Raw genomic sequence first — 18,912 nt, forward strand, 5'->3', positions numbered from 1 at the left:
GAATGAATGAATGAATGACAGGCAGATTACTCTCTAATAAATGGCTATTTAAAAAAAATTAAAAAGGGTGTAGCTTTTTGTTACCATTGTTAAATTTATTTTCCTCTGAATTTTCTGCAGATCTTGGCAAGTAATAACTTTTGACAGACAAGCAGCATCTTTCATCAGAATTGTTGGAACTCACAACACAGCGAATGAGGTAATAGACAAAAGACTGTTGTATAAACATCAACCAAAGTTCTTTATTCTATGCTGACAAAGATCAACTTTTTTTCCTCTGTTTGAGAACCTAGCATAGAAGACAGAATACATTATCCAACTGACTATATATGGAATTTATTGATGACAATAAATGTTCCTTTGCTGTCATGTATACAAATTTATCATTTGTATTATCACAGCTTTCATTGGAGCCTCCCTGAATACTGCACAAATAGGCTATGGTTAGAATTTCATACACATTTATAAAAATGGTAACATGCTGCTAATGCACTGGAATTGCAACATAAGCCTTTAAATGAGGAAAATTCAATCAATACCCAGTTCCCAAAAGTAAGTATCTATTAATAGCACAAATGACAAAAAAAGTGAAATCAGGAAGCTAACTAATTAATCATTATTTTATGGCAGGACTGTGTAACTCTGGTGGGTCTGGGGATCTTCCAATCTCCCAGGGGCACACTCTTCTTGCCATCATGTGGGCCACACCAGCACAATTTTGGCTGAGAAAGGATAAACGTATCTTATTTCCTTGATTTTTTGCCTCTCTGGTGGAAGATACACTAGAAGTCAGAGGGAAATCTTACATTTGGCTGTTCATACATATTCCATCAATTTTACAAATGGATTAAGCATGTATATCTTTGCAGGATTGCATCCCTTGGGGTCAGTTAACAGCAGGTGGATTTCTTCTGTCTCTTCTGTTGTTACTAGCAGCCAGCGTTGACTTCAGAACACAATTCACAATGCTTCCTCTTCTGTTTTTCACTTCTGAGCTTATAGTAATCAGTATCAGCACAGAATCTGAGCTGAGAGAGAAAAGCAAAAGTGAAGTCATGGGCTTGGGAGCCTGGCTATCAAAGATTTTAGAAAACTGTCTTCAAGATAATAATGTGATCTTGCTGAATTTTCACTAGTTATGTTTCACAAATTAGAACCAAGATTTGGTGTAAGTTAGCATATTTATGCCCCTGTCAGTCACACTGGAAGGCTTTTTTTTACTGAAAGAGGGTTGATCTATTTTAATCCTGTGAAAAGAGAATCATGACATATCACAAAATAAATAATAGCACCATTAAAGCAGAAGCCACAAATGCAAGTAAGTAAATTATTCATCCCTTTAAACTGTCTGTGTGCATGAAGTCCCCCCTGCTTCCAAGAATGAAGGCAGCACTTTAACCTGTTAGAATCTTAAATGTGGGCAGATTAATGTCTCTAAAGCCACTAATATTACATGCGCCTGCATACATATTTCATATAGCGGGAAATTATAAATAAGACCATAAATTGAACTCGGTGATGGCTTTGGATAGTATTTAACTATTCCTTGCCTGATTTTCAACAAGCATCTATAGTGCTTCTAGGGATAAAATAATTCACCATTCAGAGATTGTAGAGGATAAACTTGTGAACCTAATTAGTGGTTAGAGTTGTGTAGAGGTTACCCAGTTCCAAACAAGTTTCATATAATGCTTACTCTAGGATTTTTCCCTATGTTCACCTCTCCCTGCTAAATACACATTTGGTTAGTGACAATATTACAGTTTTTGGTAATTAGGATCAGGGTAATTATCATAGTAGACCAGAACAATGTTCCATTTTGAGTTTAGCAATTTGTCCCCAATAGTGATCATCACTAAATGCTTCAGTGAATATGCGACAATATACACAGTAGACAATTACAGGAGAGCCTGCTGCTAGGATAAGTGTTCTTTTAATCCCAGTTAGTGGTGAAATTAGACCTAATAGCCTTTTGAGTTACATGATGACATTGTCAGTGCTTGAAAAATTTCAGAGGTATACACAAAATGTTTTGTAACCCTTTTCATGCAATTTTTAATATACACAAATGTTTTAAAGATAACACAATTGTTCTAGTCAAGATCACAGAGGTGCCATGGGAACAGTGTTTTTGTGGGCTCACTCTGCACTGCTTCTGTAATGTTCAAAGGGCCACAACCAGCTTGTGACCAAATGGGTTTGAAACACTTTTGCGTGCTTTCTTTTTCTCTGTTAGGCTTCTTTCCATAGTATTAAGATTTTCTAGCGTCTAGTCTAAATCTGGTTTCCTTCAACTTAAGTCTATTATTCTGAGCCCTGCACTATGGAATGGATGAGAAGAGGTCTTGTCCTGCTTTGTGACAGCCTTTCAGGTACTTGTAGAGTGCCATCATATCACCCCTCAATCTTCTTAAGGTTGAACATCTCTAGTTCTGTCAATCTTTCCTCATAGGGCTTTGCCTCCAGTCACTTCTCCATCCTTTTTGCCTTCCTCTGAACCCTTTCCAGCTTGTCTGGATATTTCTTAACCTGTAGTTCCCAGCTGTGGACACAGTACTCTATGTGAGGTCTGACTAGTGCTGAGTATAGGAGAACCAGTACTTTACATATTTTAGAAGTGCTAGTTCTGTTGATGGAACCCAAAACAGCATTTGCCCTATTTGCAGCTGCATCACATTGTTGGTTCATATTTAGTTTGTGATCTACAACCACCTCAAATTTCTTCTCTTTTGCAGTTGTTGAGCCAAGCATTCCTGATTTTGTAGTGATGCATTTGGTTTCTTGTTCCTAAATGGAGGACTTGGAATCTGTTCCTATTGAATTTCATTCTGTTGTTCTCTGCCCAGCATTCTAACCTATCAAGATCACCCTGTATCTTACCTCTGTCTTCAAAGTTATTTGCTATTCTACCAAGCTTTGCAATATCTTCTAATTTAATTATCTTTCCTTCTACAGTGGTACCTTGGCTCATGAACTTAATCCATTCCAGGACTCTGGTTGTGACCCGAATTGGTCATGAGCCAAGTTAAATTTCCCCATAAGGTTCAATGTAAGTAAGGTCAATCCATTCAGTAACTATTTTTTTTAATCCGAAAAATGTGCAGCAAAGTGACAAAGAACAACAAAGATCGTGGCCATCTCCCCCCCCCCCCACCCCAAGCATGAGCATGGCCATCTTCCCACCCCCTCAGCATGACTGCGGGCGCGCTGGGGGGGAGAGATGGACGCGATCATGTTGGGGGGGGGGTGATGGCCAAGATCACAGTTACGCTTGTGCAGGAAAGTTGGGTGCAATCACAGGTGCACTCATGCAGGGAATACGGGTGCGATCTCAGCCATCTTCCCCCCCCCTCCCCCAGCACAATTGTGATCATCTCCCCATTTGGGGGGTGGGGAGACGGCTGCGATCACAGTCGCCACCCAATGCAGAGTTTGTGACCTGAGTCAAAATTTTTATGACATTTTTCGTGACCCGATTTGGTCGTGAACTGAGGCGTTCGTGAGCTGAGGTACCACTGTATTTTCTCATCCAAATCATTAATAAAAATGTTGAAGAGAACCGGTACCAGGACAAGACCTTGTTGCACCCCACTTGTCACCTCTTCCCAGTTTGAGAAGGTGATGTTGATGAGCACTCTTTGAGTCCAATTCTGAAACCAACTATGGATCCACCTGGTCATTGTTCCATGTAGTCCACTTTTACCATGTTCGTTTATCAGGATGTTGTGGGGCACTTTGTCAAAGGCTTTGTTACAGTCTTGATAGATTATGTCCACAGCATTCTCACAGTCCTTTTGGGAGGTTACCCAGTTAAAAAAAGAAATCAGATTAGTCTGGCAGGATTTGTTCTTGAGAAATCCAAGTTGGCTTCTAGTAATTACCATATTGTCTTCAAGGTGTTTGCAGACAGTTTTATAATTTGTTCTAGAAATTTTCCTGTCAGACTCACTGGTCTATAGTTCCCAGGTTCATTTGCTTCCGTTCTTGTAGATAGGAACAACATTAGGCCTTCTCTATTCATCCAGCACTTTTCATGCCTTGCATGAATTCTCCAAGATGATAGATAGTGGTTCTGAGTGTTTTTCCACTAGTTCTTTCATGACTCTAGGATAGAGGTCATCAGCCCCTGGAGAGTTGAACTTATTTAGCCCAATTAAAAAATCCTTGACAATTTGCCTGTCAATCTTGGGCTGCCATCCTGCCCCTTCAGTTTGTACTACTCCTTTATCACGAAGGTTGTAGTTCTTTTGGGAGAAGACTGAGCCAAAGTAGGAGTTGAACACTTCTCCTTTTCTTTGCTGTCCATTAGCATTGTTCCATCCATGCTGAGTAAGTTGAACTCCCTTCTCTTTTGTCTGTTGTATGCTTTGTACATATTTGAAGAAGGCTTTTTTGTGGCTTTTAGCGTCCCTTGCTAGTCTCAGTTGGTTCACTGCTTTAGCCTTCCTGACATCCTCCTTGCAGTTCCTTGTTACTTCTTTATATTTATGTATTTATATTGTATTGATTATTTGACTTAAAGATTAACCAACAAAAATTCTTTCATTGCTTGGTAACCTAATAATGGTAGAATTTCAAAAAAATAATCAATTCCATATGTCTGATAAATGAACACTGAGGACTACATCTGGAATATACCCTGGCCCAGTTATTCAAGGCTTATTTGATGCTTTAATTGCACTTTTATTAATGTAACTTGCTCAAGACCTTAATATGACAGGTGTCAGAATGCAACTGATTAATAGGATACCCTAATTCTACAGTTATTCTTTGATATAAAGGGTTTGAGTGAATCCCTTGAAATTCTTGATAGAAAAATTACAGAATCACAAGACTATGTATTAGGAAGAAAGAGAAAGCAGTGTTGGACTTTGATTTGTTCCTTGTGTTCTTAGGAACACTGAATTTGCTATACGTAGCATAACAGCCCTGTTATCTGTGTGAATTAACTTTGTAGAATAAGCCATATTTGAATAACTTCTTGTTGCTGTTAACAAATTACTAGTTTGTTAGTGTTTTTTATTTGATAATATCCTGGTTGTCACCTATATTTTGGAATAAGGTGCATTGAAAGCTTTTTAAAAGTCACATGTAGTTGCTGGTATTGTTTCTCTAGTGTTGCCTTCCTGTTTTCCAAAAAGCTTGAAGAAGTTTGTGGAATGCTAATAATGTCCTATTCCTCTGGCATTCTTGGCTCAACCTAATGTGACAGAAATTTTGCTAGTCTGTTTTGATTTCTTGATCACCTTCTCAGCATGATTTTGATTTCCTTCAGCATTTTATCAGTCTCCTTTGGGAAATGTATGTCTACCTCTGCCATCTGCCTCCCATCTTTCTTCCTGAATGATGAAATATAGAATACATTATATTTTAGCAATATTTCATGGTGCTACTCTAATCCTCTTCAAGCTCATTCTACTTTCTTTAGTAGCCTATACTTTTTATAATTTTTGTTAAGTATTCATTATTTGCTTTTGTTCTTCAACTGTGCTTTATCCTTGTCATCTATCTGTTGTCAGCTATACTTTTCCTCTTGAGTTCTGTTAATGCAGAATATAGATTCAGAGTACGACAGATTGTCTTTCTTTGATTTCTCAGATTTTCCCCTTGTTTTTCTAAATTCTTAGCAGTTTCTTGTTGCATCTTCTAAATCAGGGGTGGGTAAAAATAGATCAAGATCACTGATAATTTTCTGGGTAATGTGGAGTATATATACAAGGGTTTTTTCTGACTCCCACTTGTTTACAATATAAAGTGATTCTCTCTCCTGACAGCCACTAACAAGGAGTGGATTCTATGTACCAGGATGGTGCTAGGTACAAAAAGATCCAAATTCTGTCTTCCTGTGTATGTCTTTAAAGGACCAAATCTCCTAAGGACAGCCTTATTTATAAAAGAGATACATGGATGGGAAGAGGAGGGGATTTGATTTCAGGCAGAAAGATTTGTGGGGGTGGGCAGCAGGAGACAAAGCATATGTGGGCAAAAAGCCAGTGGATCAGATGCAACAAAATGATCAGGGCTCCTGTAATTCAACAAGTGCCCATGGGCAGCAGAGTGGTAGGGCAAATGAACCCCCAGAGATTAGGGTTCTGATTGGCAGATTTGATGCTCCAGCCTTAGTGGACCATCCCCTAGCACTGCCTCTGCTATATAATCCCAGATATATATCTCTGCTATATAATTTCTGTTTCTGAAAATAAGGATTCCTAGGCTCTCAGGCACTATGTTTTTAATGCTAAAATTATGGCTTTTGCATCTGGTTGATGGATCTTATTCTTCTAATAAAATAATAAAGTGGACCTAATAAGCCTGATGTCTGGCTATTGCTGCTCTAATTAAGCCATCTGAGACTGTTTCTCCTGATCTGCTTCAACTAAAATCTGTATAATTCCCACTATAAAAGCAAAACAAAAAAAGTACACAGCTATGTTTGTCTTCAGTGGATGCAGGCTTAGTCCTGTCAATATTATTATGGCTGTTAATCCGTAGACATATGGGTAACTCAGACATAGAGTTCCTTCAGTGGAGAGGGCTTGCCTATGCAAGCAAAACAATATGCCTGCAACATAGCTCCTTCTATGGGAAAGAATAGGGAAGCCATTTTGATCTGGGGAGTCTGGTACACACAGTCTTTGTTCTGCATCAGAATAGGCCCATGGATCACTATGTATATTTGAAAATGCTTTGCTTGGTTTCATCCTTTAAATGTTCTTCAAGAAATGGGTGTATTTAATCCGAGATCATCTGGCAACGGAATTGCACACAGGTGAACTCCAATAAACTACTTACTGAATGAGACTTCTGGAGGCTCTCAGGGTACTTCATAAAAGTCCATGCCCATTTAGCATTGTCCTTCAATCCCATAAAAGGCTTACAACCAGACTACCTCCGGTCAGTGTTCTCTGTGTGCCCTGGTGATGTCAGAAGCGCAACTGATGGGAACATGAGAAGGTATAAAACCAAGCAGTATAATAACTAGATTCTAGTCCAACCCCCTGTTGATTAGACCCTTCAGTGCATGATGTAGCTATAGCATCTCTCACATACAGCCATACATCCTCTGTTTATATACCTCCAGCAAAGAAAAGCCCACCATCTCCCAAGACAGTCTATTACAGTATTAAAATGGCTCTCACTTCAGAAACATCTGATAATGCTTAACCAAAATTTCCTTCCCTGCAACTTCCAAGTATTGGTTCTTGTTCTGCCAACTGGAGCAACAGAGAATAACTTCTGCATAACAGCCTTCAAGTATTTGAAGACTGCTGTCTTGTTCCCCTTTCATCTTCTCTTCTGCAGGGAAGCATGCCCAGTGCTTTCAAGCATCCCTCACTTCAAGCACTCACTTTTCTCACCCTTTTAGTTGCTGTTCTCAGGACATGCTGATTTGTCAGTGTTCTTCTGAAAATGTGTTCAGAGTATGTCAGATTTGGCCTATAATATGCAAAATAGAACAGAACCACACTATACTTTTGTAAATGCAACCTATAATTGCATTAACTTTTTTAGAAGCTGAAAAAATGATTTGCTAAAAAGGCAAACCCTTAGACCCAGGTCATACATAGTGCTCCAACCTTAGGTGAGGGACTATGCAGTCTTTTTCCCCTTGTCCCTTACAGCTATCACAAAAAGAACTGAGGTCAGAAAGATGACTTTAGAGAGGAGGAAAGGGGACATTTTGGTGAGCAGATGGGAGAAGAAACCAGAGAAACCGAGATATGAGCTCTCCAAGGGCCTCTCCAGCTTCTTCCCCCTAACTGTCTATAGAGCAAAAGAGCCCATCTAAAGAAAATGTAATGTGCAGGATGAGAAGGTGAGGATTTCCTCTGCCACAAGGATGCTTGCAAGTTTAGCAGCTTAGGATCATAGGATTGCACTCTAAGACTTTAGCTTCTTTTCGTATGTATTACTGTTTAATCAGGCTTTTTGTCTTCTACATGCCTTCAAATTTTTTGTACATAAATGTAAGACTTTACATTCATCTCTGTTGGTTTTCATTGTTAGTGTCAGGCCAGTGTTTAACCATCTTGCCCACAAGTTTATCATGGGAAATATTGTTCTTCATGATCTCTGTGCATCACGCATATGGGCTCTGCACCTGTGCAGAGCCTACTCTACGGAAGCTTCTATAACCAAGTGCTCATTTGTTGGGGAAAAGCCTTTCCCCTTCCTGACCACAGGAAGTACAGGAGGGGCTGTCGCCCATCCCCTCAGTTTTTTTTCAGCTGCCATCACGCCTAGATTGGGAACAACTTCACACTATATATACCCTAGGTACTTTGCGCTTCTCATGTTCTTTAGCTCCTTTAGCTTCTTTTTCCTCAACAATCCAACCTTCCCTTTGTTCTTTCTCTCCAAAATCCCCCTTTCACTTTTTTCTTTTAAAAAAAATCTACAAAAATATATTTTCCTACTCACTCACTCTATTCATCACTTCTCAAACCTACCTGAGCTGCCCATGTTTTTCCCCTCTCTTTTTCTTCCTCTTCTCCTTCCTTTCCACTTCTACCCCATCTGCGCGATGGCAGCAGCCTTTTGGAGCTGTACTTCATGCAACAACAAACTGCCACTGTTCAATGGCCACCTTCTTTGCCTCCTCTGCCTAGGTGAGGGGCACACAGTGTAGATCTTTGCATGCTTGGCTTAAGGCCAAACTTTGGAAAAGAGCCCTGTGGGTGGCTGACTCTTCCAAGAAAGGACAGGACCATCCTCTACCTCTCTGGCTGTCCACAATGCAGGAAAGACTTTCAAGCACCCAAAAAAGATGACCATTGCCTCTGTACCAAGAGAGTGGAGAAGGTGCCATGCAACTGTCGACTGGTAACCCCAACCATCAGGTCCCCTGGTCTCAATGAACACCTGCGAACACTGCAACCATTGGAGGAGCCAGCTGCTGTATTGGGGAGGCACTCTAAAGATTGACCCACATGCCTGGATCACCACTCTGCCACTTTGACTGAGGCAATCTCACTCCAGGGAGCAGACTCCCACACCTGATTCACCTCCAAGACTTGCTCTAGGCACCAGCTTAAGGCTAAGGACCCTGCCTTCAGAGGACAGCTTGATGCCTGAGCAGCCCTTAAAACAAACATTGACACTGGGCTCTGAGGTCGAGGGACACTGGCACCAATCCTGCTCTCCCCTCATTGACTGGAATCAAGGCTTGGACTGGTCTCTGGTGTTCCCCTATTCTAGAAAACACATCTACAGCTCCGATGAGGACTAAGGTGAGCCTTGGCACCAGGCCAGCCCTGAGCCCTAACATTGAGATGGTCAACACAAGGAAGGTCAATTCTGAGGCCCCAGTGCCAAGTGCCATCAACTCCAGAGCCACTCCCTCCACCATCGCTCTCCAACACTAGGAGACAAGAAAGCAACCCATCTTCCAGCTGTCACTTCTCCAAGGCCTTTGATGAATGTCAGGTTTCAGCTACCTAACATCAGGGCCTGACACCAGCAATTCTGAAGTCCATCCTTGTCCTCCAGCTGGGACTATATCTCGATGTCAGTATACTCACTACCACCCCCATTGGAGTCATCCCCCAACACAGCAGTGTTTGATCAAGACCCAGCATCCCCATCTGAGAAGAGAGGCCAGCTTGTCAAACACGTGCTTTGGTTGGCCATTGACTTTGGACTGGGAATGGAGCAACAGGGAGATCAGGTGGCTGGTCCAGTTTTCCCTACTCTAGGCTCAGGTTCACACAACCCATTCTCTGACTCCACTTGCTGTCATCCACTTTTTTCCCCCTCTAACAAATGACTCTCTAAATGTCCATGGATGGTCAGGGCTAGACCGGAATGGGGCCCTTGCACTTTCCCCTTGGCCATCTGTCTCTCGAAGCTGAGGGGATGAATGGGAACCCCTCCCTGTACTTACTGTGGATAGGAAGGGGAGAGGGTTCCCACCCAATGAGCGCTTAGCTAAAGATACTTCCTGAAACAAAGCCCATGTGTGTGAATGCACAGATGACCAGTTGAAGAACCGTAGTTGCAAGCAACATGCCTTTGCATGTACTGCTGAAATGAAGATAGGCTATGTCCTTGACGTTCCCATAATCCACTAAGCTAGTAACGCAAACAGAACAGTTAGAAGTTTGGTCTGGATTGGGTTTGACTGATCAGTGCATTATTTCTGGGTGCTCACTGACTGCTTAATAATCAGTTGTAGAATTTTGTCCAGTATTGAAAGACTGACTCCTGGATCTATCTTCTTCCACCCTTTAAGGAGAGGATCAATATGTGCCTATCTACAGTCTTCTGGCACTCAGCTGTTCTCCAGGAATTCTCAAAAATTGCAGGGAGTAGATAAGACATAATTGTGGCAAACTCTTTCAGCAAGATGAAATTCATCTAGTCCCATGGACTTTGTTTCTCACTTTCTAGCTTTATTCAGATGTTTTCATTGTCAGAATCATAAATTTTCATGTTGGTGTATACATTCTATACATATGCTCTGCCCACCCTTTCTGTTTGGTCTTTTCCTTTTTTTTTATTTATATCCTGCCTTTCTCCTACAAAGGGCTCAAGGCAGCTTACATCATTCTCCTCCTCCATCTTATCCCCACAATGACAACCCTGTGAGGTAGGTTGGGCTGAGAGTCTGTGACTAGCCCAAAGTCACCCAGTTGGCTCCATGGCCGAGCAGGGACTAGAACCCAGATCCTCTGAGTCCCAGTCCCATGCTCTTAACCACTACACCACACCCAGGTATTGCTATTTTTCCAGTCACAAGTCTTCCAAAGACCTAGACTTTAGAATGACCTCCCTTGAGAAGTCCAGCTTCTCCCTCTTTTATGACATTCTGCTAGGAGGTGCAAACCTTTCTTTCTCAGCTGGGATTTAGCCCATCAGTTACATTACTTTAACTGAATACATTCTGCTGACTGTAGATATTATTAGTGCTGTCTTTGTCTTTAGTGCTTTTTATTTCTTCAGTGTTTAAAAATAACATATTATAGTGTATGTTTAAATTTTGAATGTGTACTTTGATTAACTGTTATCATTAGCCACATTGAGCTAATGATAGCTAAATGATTGGAAAGCCAGGATATAAATATTTGTAATAAATAATATGAATATAAGTAATAGTGATTGCAATGATGCTGTGATATCATCTAACCACTCAGGTGTGGTTCCTGATGTCAGGACCTGCTAGTTTAATTGCATGCCCTTCCCAGGAAAGTAATACATGTTAAATAATTGATCAACTTACTGAAATGCAGTTTTCTCAAATTCTGTTGCTGATCATGGCAGTTGAAAAATGGCAACAGCTGTTGCTTTGAAAAAAATCAAAAGTACAAATAATTGCCGTATTTTGGGAAGCTTCTTTAATCAAAACAGCACAGCCACACATGTGCAAATGTGGAAATCACCCTGACAACTGAAGGAAAAGCTATCATGTAAATTTGGTTAGATCTCTGCAAGAAAATGGTAAAGGAACAGCTGAGCATCCTTCAAAAACTAAACAAGAGAAGAGTCTCTGAGGACTTTGGCACTAGGAGGGGAAAAGAATGTTCCATATTTCCTCTCTCCCCGTCCCCTGGCCTACTTTTCTGTCTGTCTGTCTGTCTGTCTGTCTGTCTGTCTGTCTGTCTGTCTGTCTTTCTTTCTTTCTTTCTTTCTTTCTTTCTTTCTTTCTTTCTTTCTTTCTTTCTTTCTTTCTTTCTTTCTTTTTCTTTTTTGCTTGCTTTTCTCATACGTTTGTGTTTCTTTGACACTATGAAAATAGCTATGTTCAATAAACTATAACAGTTCACATTCACCACTTTCCCAGTCAGTATTAAGTTCCAAAGCAGCCTTTCACAGGGTTTTTTTTCCTTGTGATGTTTTTATAATGCCATTTGAGTGTGAAGGTACAAGGAGGCACTGAGAAACAGCAGCAGAAACAGTATACTCAGGCAGCTCTCCAGGTCTGTTTTTTGCCAACAAAAACTCAGACTCTTTCTGCCTAAATTCAAATGATAGCATTGTTTTGTTCAGCCCCAAGTCAGATAGCTATAGTATGATGCATATTCCTAGATCTTAGCTAGGAAGGTTGTTAAGGAGGTACTTCAGTTACCAAGCCTGCAAGTAAATTTGCATATTTATTTATTTATTAATTAAAACATTTCTATGCTGCCCCTTGCCGAAGCCTTGGGGCGGCTTACAACACAATAAAATACAATAAAATACAAAAATAACAATATAAAATTAAAATTAACAACATAAAATAAATAAACAATATAAAAGAAGTTGCCCTGGCCAGATAAATAAGCCAATATTGTTAACAATTAAAATGACGTTTAAATAAAAAGGTCTTCACCTGGCGCCGAAAAACAAATAACGACGGCACCAGGCGGACCTCTCTGGGGAGCGCATTCCATAGATTGGGCGCCACCGCAGAGAAAGCCCTCCTCCGAGTACCTACCCTCCTAATTTCTTTCATGGGGGGTTCCCGGAGAAGGGCCTCTCCCGCAGATCTCAAGGGGCGGTCGGGCATATATGGATGTAAGTGCTCCTTCAGGTAACCAGGACCCAAGCCATTTAGGGCTTTATAGGTCATCACCATCACCTTGAATTGGGCTCGGACTTCAATGGGAAGCCAGTGAAGCTGACGGAGGACTGGAGTCATGTGAACATAACACCCCGTCCCCGTCAGCAACCTGGCAGCTCTATTTTGAACCAATTGAAGTATCCGGACCGTCTTCAAGGGAAGCCCCGCGTAAAGCGCGTTACAGAAGTCAAGGCGGGAAGTCACCAGCGCGCGTGTCACCGTCACCAGGCAGTCGTACTCCAGGTAGGGGCACAGCTGATTAATCAGCCGAAGCTGAAAGAAAGCGCTCCTCGCCACCGCTGTCACCTGAGCTTCCAATGAAAGCTCCGGGTCAAGGAGTACTCCTAAGCTGCGGACCTTGTCCCTAAGAGGGAGTGCAACCCCATTCAGGACCAGCATATCCAGACAGCATGCTTGGTGGGCACAATATCTCATATTTATTTTATATATTTCATTTCTATTCCACTCAATAGCCAAAGCTCTTTAATTTTTTTAAATGACTAGAAGATACAAGGGTTGTAGTAGACAAATCAGTGAAGATGCCTGCTTGATGTTAAGTAGCATGTTGTTCTTAGTCGCGAAGTTGTGTTCGACCCATAGCGACCCCATTCCTCCAGGCCTTCCTGTCCTCCACCATCTAAAAGGCTAATAGGATTCTAGGCTGAACTAAAGGAAAGACAGCAAGGAGAGAATATTCTAATGGTCTTGTAAAAAATCAATGGCATGTCAGTAGCCTGATTTCAACCTTCTCACTTCCAGAGACCCAGTAGGACTGGACAATACCAGCTAAAATAGGAAGCATTTCCAGTGAACATTCAAGAACTGAAGGAGGTTGTAAAAATGGGGATGGGGAGTAATCAAGGCCAACAGCTGTTTAAAAAATTGCTAGGATATCACTTATTGTCAGTGTCACTGAGTGAAGTTAATTGGCAACAGCTATCAAATCAACACATAGCAACATGGAAACAAAGCAAGTCAGAAGAGGTCTTCCAGGCCATCTAGTCTGACCTCCTGCTCCAGCCAGCTCCACTCATGTAATCTCCAACATGTGGTTGTCCAATCTTTCATTGAAAACTTTCATTGATGTGGCCTCAACCACCTCCCTTGGAAGCCTATTCCATATCCTAGGGGTCCTACGAGTAACTGTCAGGAAGTACTTCCCGACATCCAACCTGAAGCCTGGTTCCTTGAGCTTTGCCCCACTGGAACGCACCCTGCTCTCCACTGCAGAGAAAAACAAATCACGGCCCACATGACATCCTTTCACATGCCTATAAGTTGCTAAAAGATTCCTTCAGAGTCTCCTCCAGGCTGAAAAGGCCCAGTTTTCTCATTCTTTTCTTATATGTCAACCCTCCCAACCCAGCTACCGTTCTCGTGACCCTGTGCTGAACTGATTCTAACCTGGCTATGTCTCTCCTATAACGTGGAGCCACCTCCCTACATCTGGAAGCCATGATTCTGGCTATACATCCAAGGATGGTGTTTGCCTTCTTAACCACCACATCACATTGCTGGCTCATGTTCAGCCTACTGTTGAGCAGTACCCCAAGATCCCTTTCACAAGTGTTGCTCTCCAGGGACTTGTCCCCCATCCTGTACCTTTGACACCTATTCCTGTGTCCCAAGTGCAAGATCTTGCACTTATCCACATTGAATGCCATCCTGCTTTCCCCCACCTACTTCCACAGCCTGTCCTGAGCCATCTGGATCACTTGCTCCTCAGTTGTGACCACCACCCCCACTTTGGTATCATCTGTGAATTTCGTCAGTATACTGGTTATCCCCTCCTCCAGGTCACTGATAAAAAGGTTGAACAGAATCGGTCCCAGAACTGAGCCCTGGCAGACTCTGCTTGTCACCAGCTACCATCCTGATGATTTCCCACTGATTGTCACCCTCTGCTTCCAGTCTGTCAGCCATGCCCTAATCCATTGCAAAGTGCATCAAGCTTTTCCAAAGCTCAACAGGTTCTCGGCCAGGGTCTCATGCAGCACTTTGTTGAAGGCCTTGCTGAAATCCAGGTAAAAAACATCCACCATGTGCCCTCCATCTAGCCACCTTGAGACCTTATCATAGAATACCGCAAGGTTTGTCTGGCAGGATGTTTTTACAGAATCCGTGCTGCATGGCTGCCAACCTCCCATCCCTATTCAGGGTTTCTAGAGCCTTCCCTATTATGAGCCTTTCCATCATCTTTCCCAGGATGGACATAAAGCTAACTAGCCTGTAGTTCCCCATATCCTCTCTGCTACCCTTTTTGAAGATTGGAACCACTGACGCCATCCTCCAGTCCTCAGGAACTTCTTCCACTTTCCATGAGGCCTCAAAAATGTAAGTCAGCGGACATGAGAGTACCCCTGCCAATTCCCAAAGTACCCTCAACTGTAGCCCATCAGGGCCCGGTGCCTTTTTAACATCCAGGACTCTGAGGAACATCTTGATTTCTAGGGAGGTGACTCCAATCTGTGCCCCCATAACCCCAACCTCATCTAGCCCCCCAGGTAGATCTCCCCCAACCTGCTTTGGGGAGAACACAGAAGCCAAATAATCATTTCACATCTGTGCCTGTTCTCTTACATCAGTTACCAGATCCCCTCCCTCCCTTTTAAGTGGTCCCACTGCCTGTCTCTCCCTCCTCTTCCTATTTGCATGAAGGTAGAAGCCCTTTTTGTTGCTCTTCACATTCTTCACAAGTCTCAGCTCATAATCAGCCTTAGCCTTGCGAAGAATCCTTCTGCAGCAGGCTGCCTCTTACTGGTAAACCCTTTTGTCCACTTGCCTCAGTGTCCATTCCTGTGAAGGTCCCTCTTCTAATCCCTCTTACCACCTCTCTTCACATCCTCAGTGGCATCCTCCTACCCCTTCCTGCTTTGCCAATCTGTGATATCATTAAGGCTTGTGCCTCCAAGACTTCCCTTTTTAGAGCCACCCACCCCTCCTGAACTCCCTTTCCTTCCAGTACCCAGTCCCAGGAGACTTCCCCCAGCCTGGCCTTCAGTTGATTGAAGTTGGCCCTTGAGAAGTCCCAGCTCCTAGTACTTGACCTACTGCTCATCCCCGCTTCCCTGTGATCTCGAAGCAAAGGATGGAGCAGATTAGGGGAGCTCACATCCAGAGCTTCTCTAATCTGCACATCATCCACCAGATCCTCCCTGTTGGTCAGAACCAAGTCTAGGATGTTTCACCTCCACTGTTGTCTCTCGGACCCTCTGGGTGAAAAACCCTCCCTCAGTAGCTTCTAGGAAGCAACAGGACTTAGTCACTGCCACCAAGTGGATCTCCCAACTAATATCAGAGAAGTTGAAGTCTCCCATTATGACCGTGTCTCTCCCCTGGGATACCCTTCCAATCTGGTCTGTCAAAGCATCGTCCAGGGTCTCAAGTTGACCCAGTGGGCAATAACATATCCCCACTATCAGATCCTTGGCCACCTCTAGACCCATCAATCTTACCCCCACCGCCTCTACCTGATCCCCTTCTACCCTGTTCCCCATCTCATTGCATCCTATCCCTTCTTTAACATGTAGCACTACACCCCCTCCCCTCTTTCCCTTCCTAAAAAAAGCATATGCTTCTGTGTTAACTTTCCAATCCTGCTTTTCATCCCACCATGTTTCTGTAACACCTACCAGGTTGTACCCACCTATTCCTAGGAGAGCCTCGAGCACTTCCTGCTTGTTTCGCTTGCTCCTAGTGTTGGTGTATATACATTGCATCCCTTTCCTGCAAACCCCATTCCCTGGCTCCCCGACCACCTCCTTCCTCCCAGCCACCCTGACAGAGCAGGAACCCTCTGTGCAGTAGTCATGCCAGCCCCTTCAGTCACTAAATCATCTTGCATCTGAGACCCCAATCCTGTTCCTTCATCAGTCCAATCATGATATGTTTCATCATTGGTTTCTGAGGGCCCTGATCCGCCCCCCCCCATCAGTTGAAAGCTCTCCAGACGAAGCCTGCTAGAACATTCCCAAAAGTCACTTTCACCTTCCTGTTGACATGCACACTGTCTCTTGCCAGAAGTCAATTGGCAAGGAACAGTTTGCCGTGGTTAGAGAACCCAAAGCATTCCCTCTGACACCAACCCCTCAGCCAGTCATTCATCTCTTCTTTTCCCTGCTCAGCCCATGTCCACAGACAGGCAAGTGTGAGCAAAAGACCACCGGAATGTTCAGGTCCTTGAGTCTCTTGCCCACAGCCTCAAAGTCCCAAGCGATCCCACCCATCTCATGCCTGGCTGTGTCGTTTGTTCTCACATGGATCCCCAGAAGCAATTGATAATTCCCCAAGAGAAGTAGATGTTCCAATCTGTCCCATGCTGGATGTGTGTGCCCTGCAGTCAACAGACTTCTTTTTCCCCTAGATCCAGCCAGTACACTGCTGCCTTGGTACCTCTTAGTAAGGAGTCTCCAGCGACAATGACCCTCTTTCCTCTTGCCTGTCCGGTGGAGATCAGGGGCCGTACCTCAGCCCCCAAGTCTCTGACTGTGCCCCCCTGCCTGCATCTGTTCTCAGGCCAGGCTTCCCAAGCAGGCAGGTCCCCTGGGGAACCTGCAGGCCCAATCTGCTCAAGTGGAGAAAACCTGTTTCTCAGCTTCACATCAGCACCTGGAGATGGAGGGTGACATGCCTCCACATCTCCCCAGGTGATTCCTTGGTGGTCCCTTCCTCTTCATTCTGTCTGGAAGGGGGTTGCCACTTTTTTGCCTGGAGGACCTCCTGGGCAATGTCCAGAAACTGTTTCCCTTCCAATGTCTGCCGAAGAGTGGTGATGGTATCCTCCCGACCCTTCAGCTTTTCCTCAAGGAGAGTCTGGGCCTGCACCAACCTGTACTTAGTGCAAATGTATCCTAGCTCCTTCTGAGGGAGTTAGACAAACATTGCGCAGGAGGTGCACATAAGCTTCACACTTGCCGCTCCTGCCATGGCTGTCTCCTGGCCTGGCATAGGTCACCCCTCAAAAGAGCCCTGTTTCTACTTGCTATCTGCACCCTCGTCTTGCTTATACTATGCTACCCTTGCTTGAAGCTGAGAACCATGCTCCCTTGGCAAATACAAAGTCCCTGGGGAAGAGAGTCCCCAGGCAACCTGGGCTACAACTAAGGGATGCAAACAAGGGAATTAATAAGCCTGGGGGGCTGCTGGCCCCGCCCCCTCTGCTTCCTCTTGGACCTCTCTGGCCTCTTTAGCCCTGCCTTTCTTCCTCTCCACTTCTCATGCCCCCCTGATCTTCTGCCCAAGTTCCTACCTTGCCTTCACAAGTTCCTTGGCCACTCACCGCGCACTCCTGCAGCCTCCACTGCTGCTGCTGCTGCCACCATTGCCACCAAGATTCACAAGAGAACACAAAGAGCATCTAAAATAATATTTTAGAGAAGAAGATTGCAAGGTAGTATCCTTTGAATTATTCATGTTCATGTTTTAGATATGATTTAGATTTGTTTATTATAAATATAATTGAACAATAAGCAGCAATAGATCTTTTTAAATATTAAATTACAAATATTAAATTACAAGTTGTGGGGGGTGCTGTTTGGATAGTACTTCTGGTCTCTTACCTGTTTATGATGTGATATCAGGATATGCATTTCTTCCCTATCCCCTCTCATCATATGTAGAAAGAAACACCTTTTTTAAATGCAAGATCTAGCATCAGCATGTAGAGATGAAGGGGAAAGTTGTTGCTGCAGTTAATCATGAATAACATTAGCATTAGCCTAGAAAGCTGTGTACATTTTGCTTTACAAAGAATGAAAAGACAGGACTTCAACTGCATGTCTTGCAGTCTAAAGCAGAAAACAATAAGGCACTAAGAGCTTATGCCAGAGGTGCTCTTCTTCTTGTCAGACTACCCTTTCCCAAGCCATATACATAGAAGAGGGAGCAGACCATATCCTTAAAGTCTAGACACTAATGTGAAGCATCTATTGTCACTGAGAACACTATAAAATACAGTTTTCAGGAAATTCAGCTGGGAAGCTCTGGAGCTATCATTTCCCAGAGGCACTGGAATTTCTGTGTGCAGGTTCGCGCCTTAAATCTGTAATCTCTGTCTCTACTGTAAGCCCTTCAGCATGGTGAAGAGGGCTGGCAAATAGTTTCCCCAGGTGCCCCAACAGTACAAAATCTCTCAGAGAAACTAAATTGCTTCTTCTGAGAACTCTCAGAGAGTTCAGAAAAAACAAGCTAATTACAAGATGAGCTGAGGAGAGCTTAGTGCAAGGCAGAAGGATTCTCCACAATTTTCCTTAGTTTGAAAGAACAACAAGGGAATATCTGCTGAACTGCTGAGAGGTTTGCAAATAAAAATAGAGTTTTCTGCAGCTCAGCACACTTTGTTTTCAACTCCATTTTCGAGAGTTGTATCTGAATGC

At 43.3% G+C, this 18,912-nt stretch overlaps 1 protein-coding gene across 4 annotated transcripts in view; it reads left to right on the plus strand.

Moving 5' to 3' along the window:
• The window catches only part of BTBD9 (BTB domain containing 9), a 214,016-nt gene that overhangs the window by 185,102 nt on the left and 10,002 nt on the right, over positions 1-18,912 (plus strand). For all 4 annotated transcript variants that reach the window (XR_006416041.1, XM_044443333.1, XM_044443498.1 and 1 more), the window contains one exon: positions 121-199. Coding sequence is in view for 3 of the 4 variants with exons in the window: in XM_044443333.1 (XP_044299268.1) it covers positions 121-199 (79 nt within the window). In the remaining variant the exon portion in view is untranslated. Of the gene's footprint in view, positions 1-120; positions 200-18,912 lie in introns of those variants that run through there.

This window comes from Varanus komodoensis, unplaced genomic scaffold, assembly GCF_004798865.1.
Source record: "Varanus komodoensis strain SLA01 unplaced genomic scaffold, ASM479886v1 scaffold1, whole genome shotgun sequence".
Classification (NCBI taxonomy): Eukaryota; Metazoa; Chordata; class Lepidosauria; order Squamata; family Varanidae; genus Varanus; species Varanus komodoensis.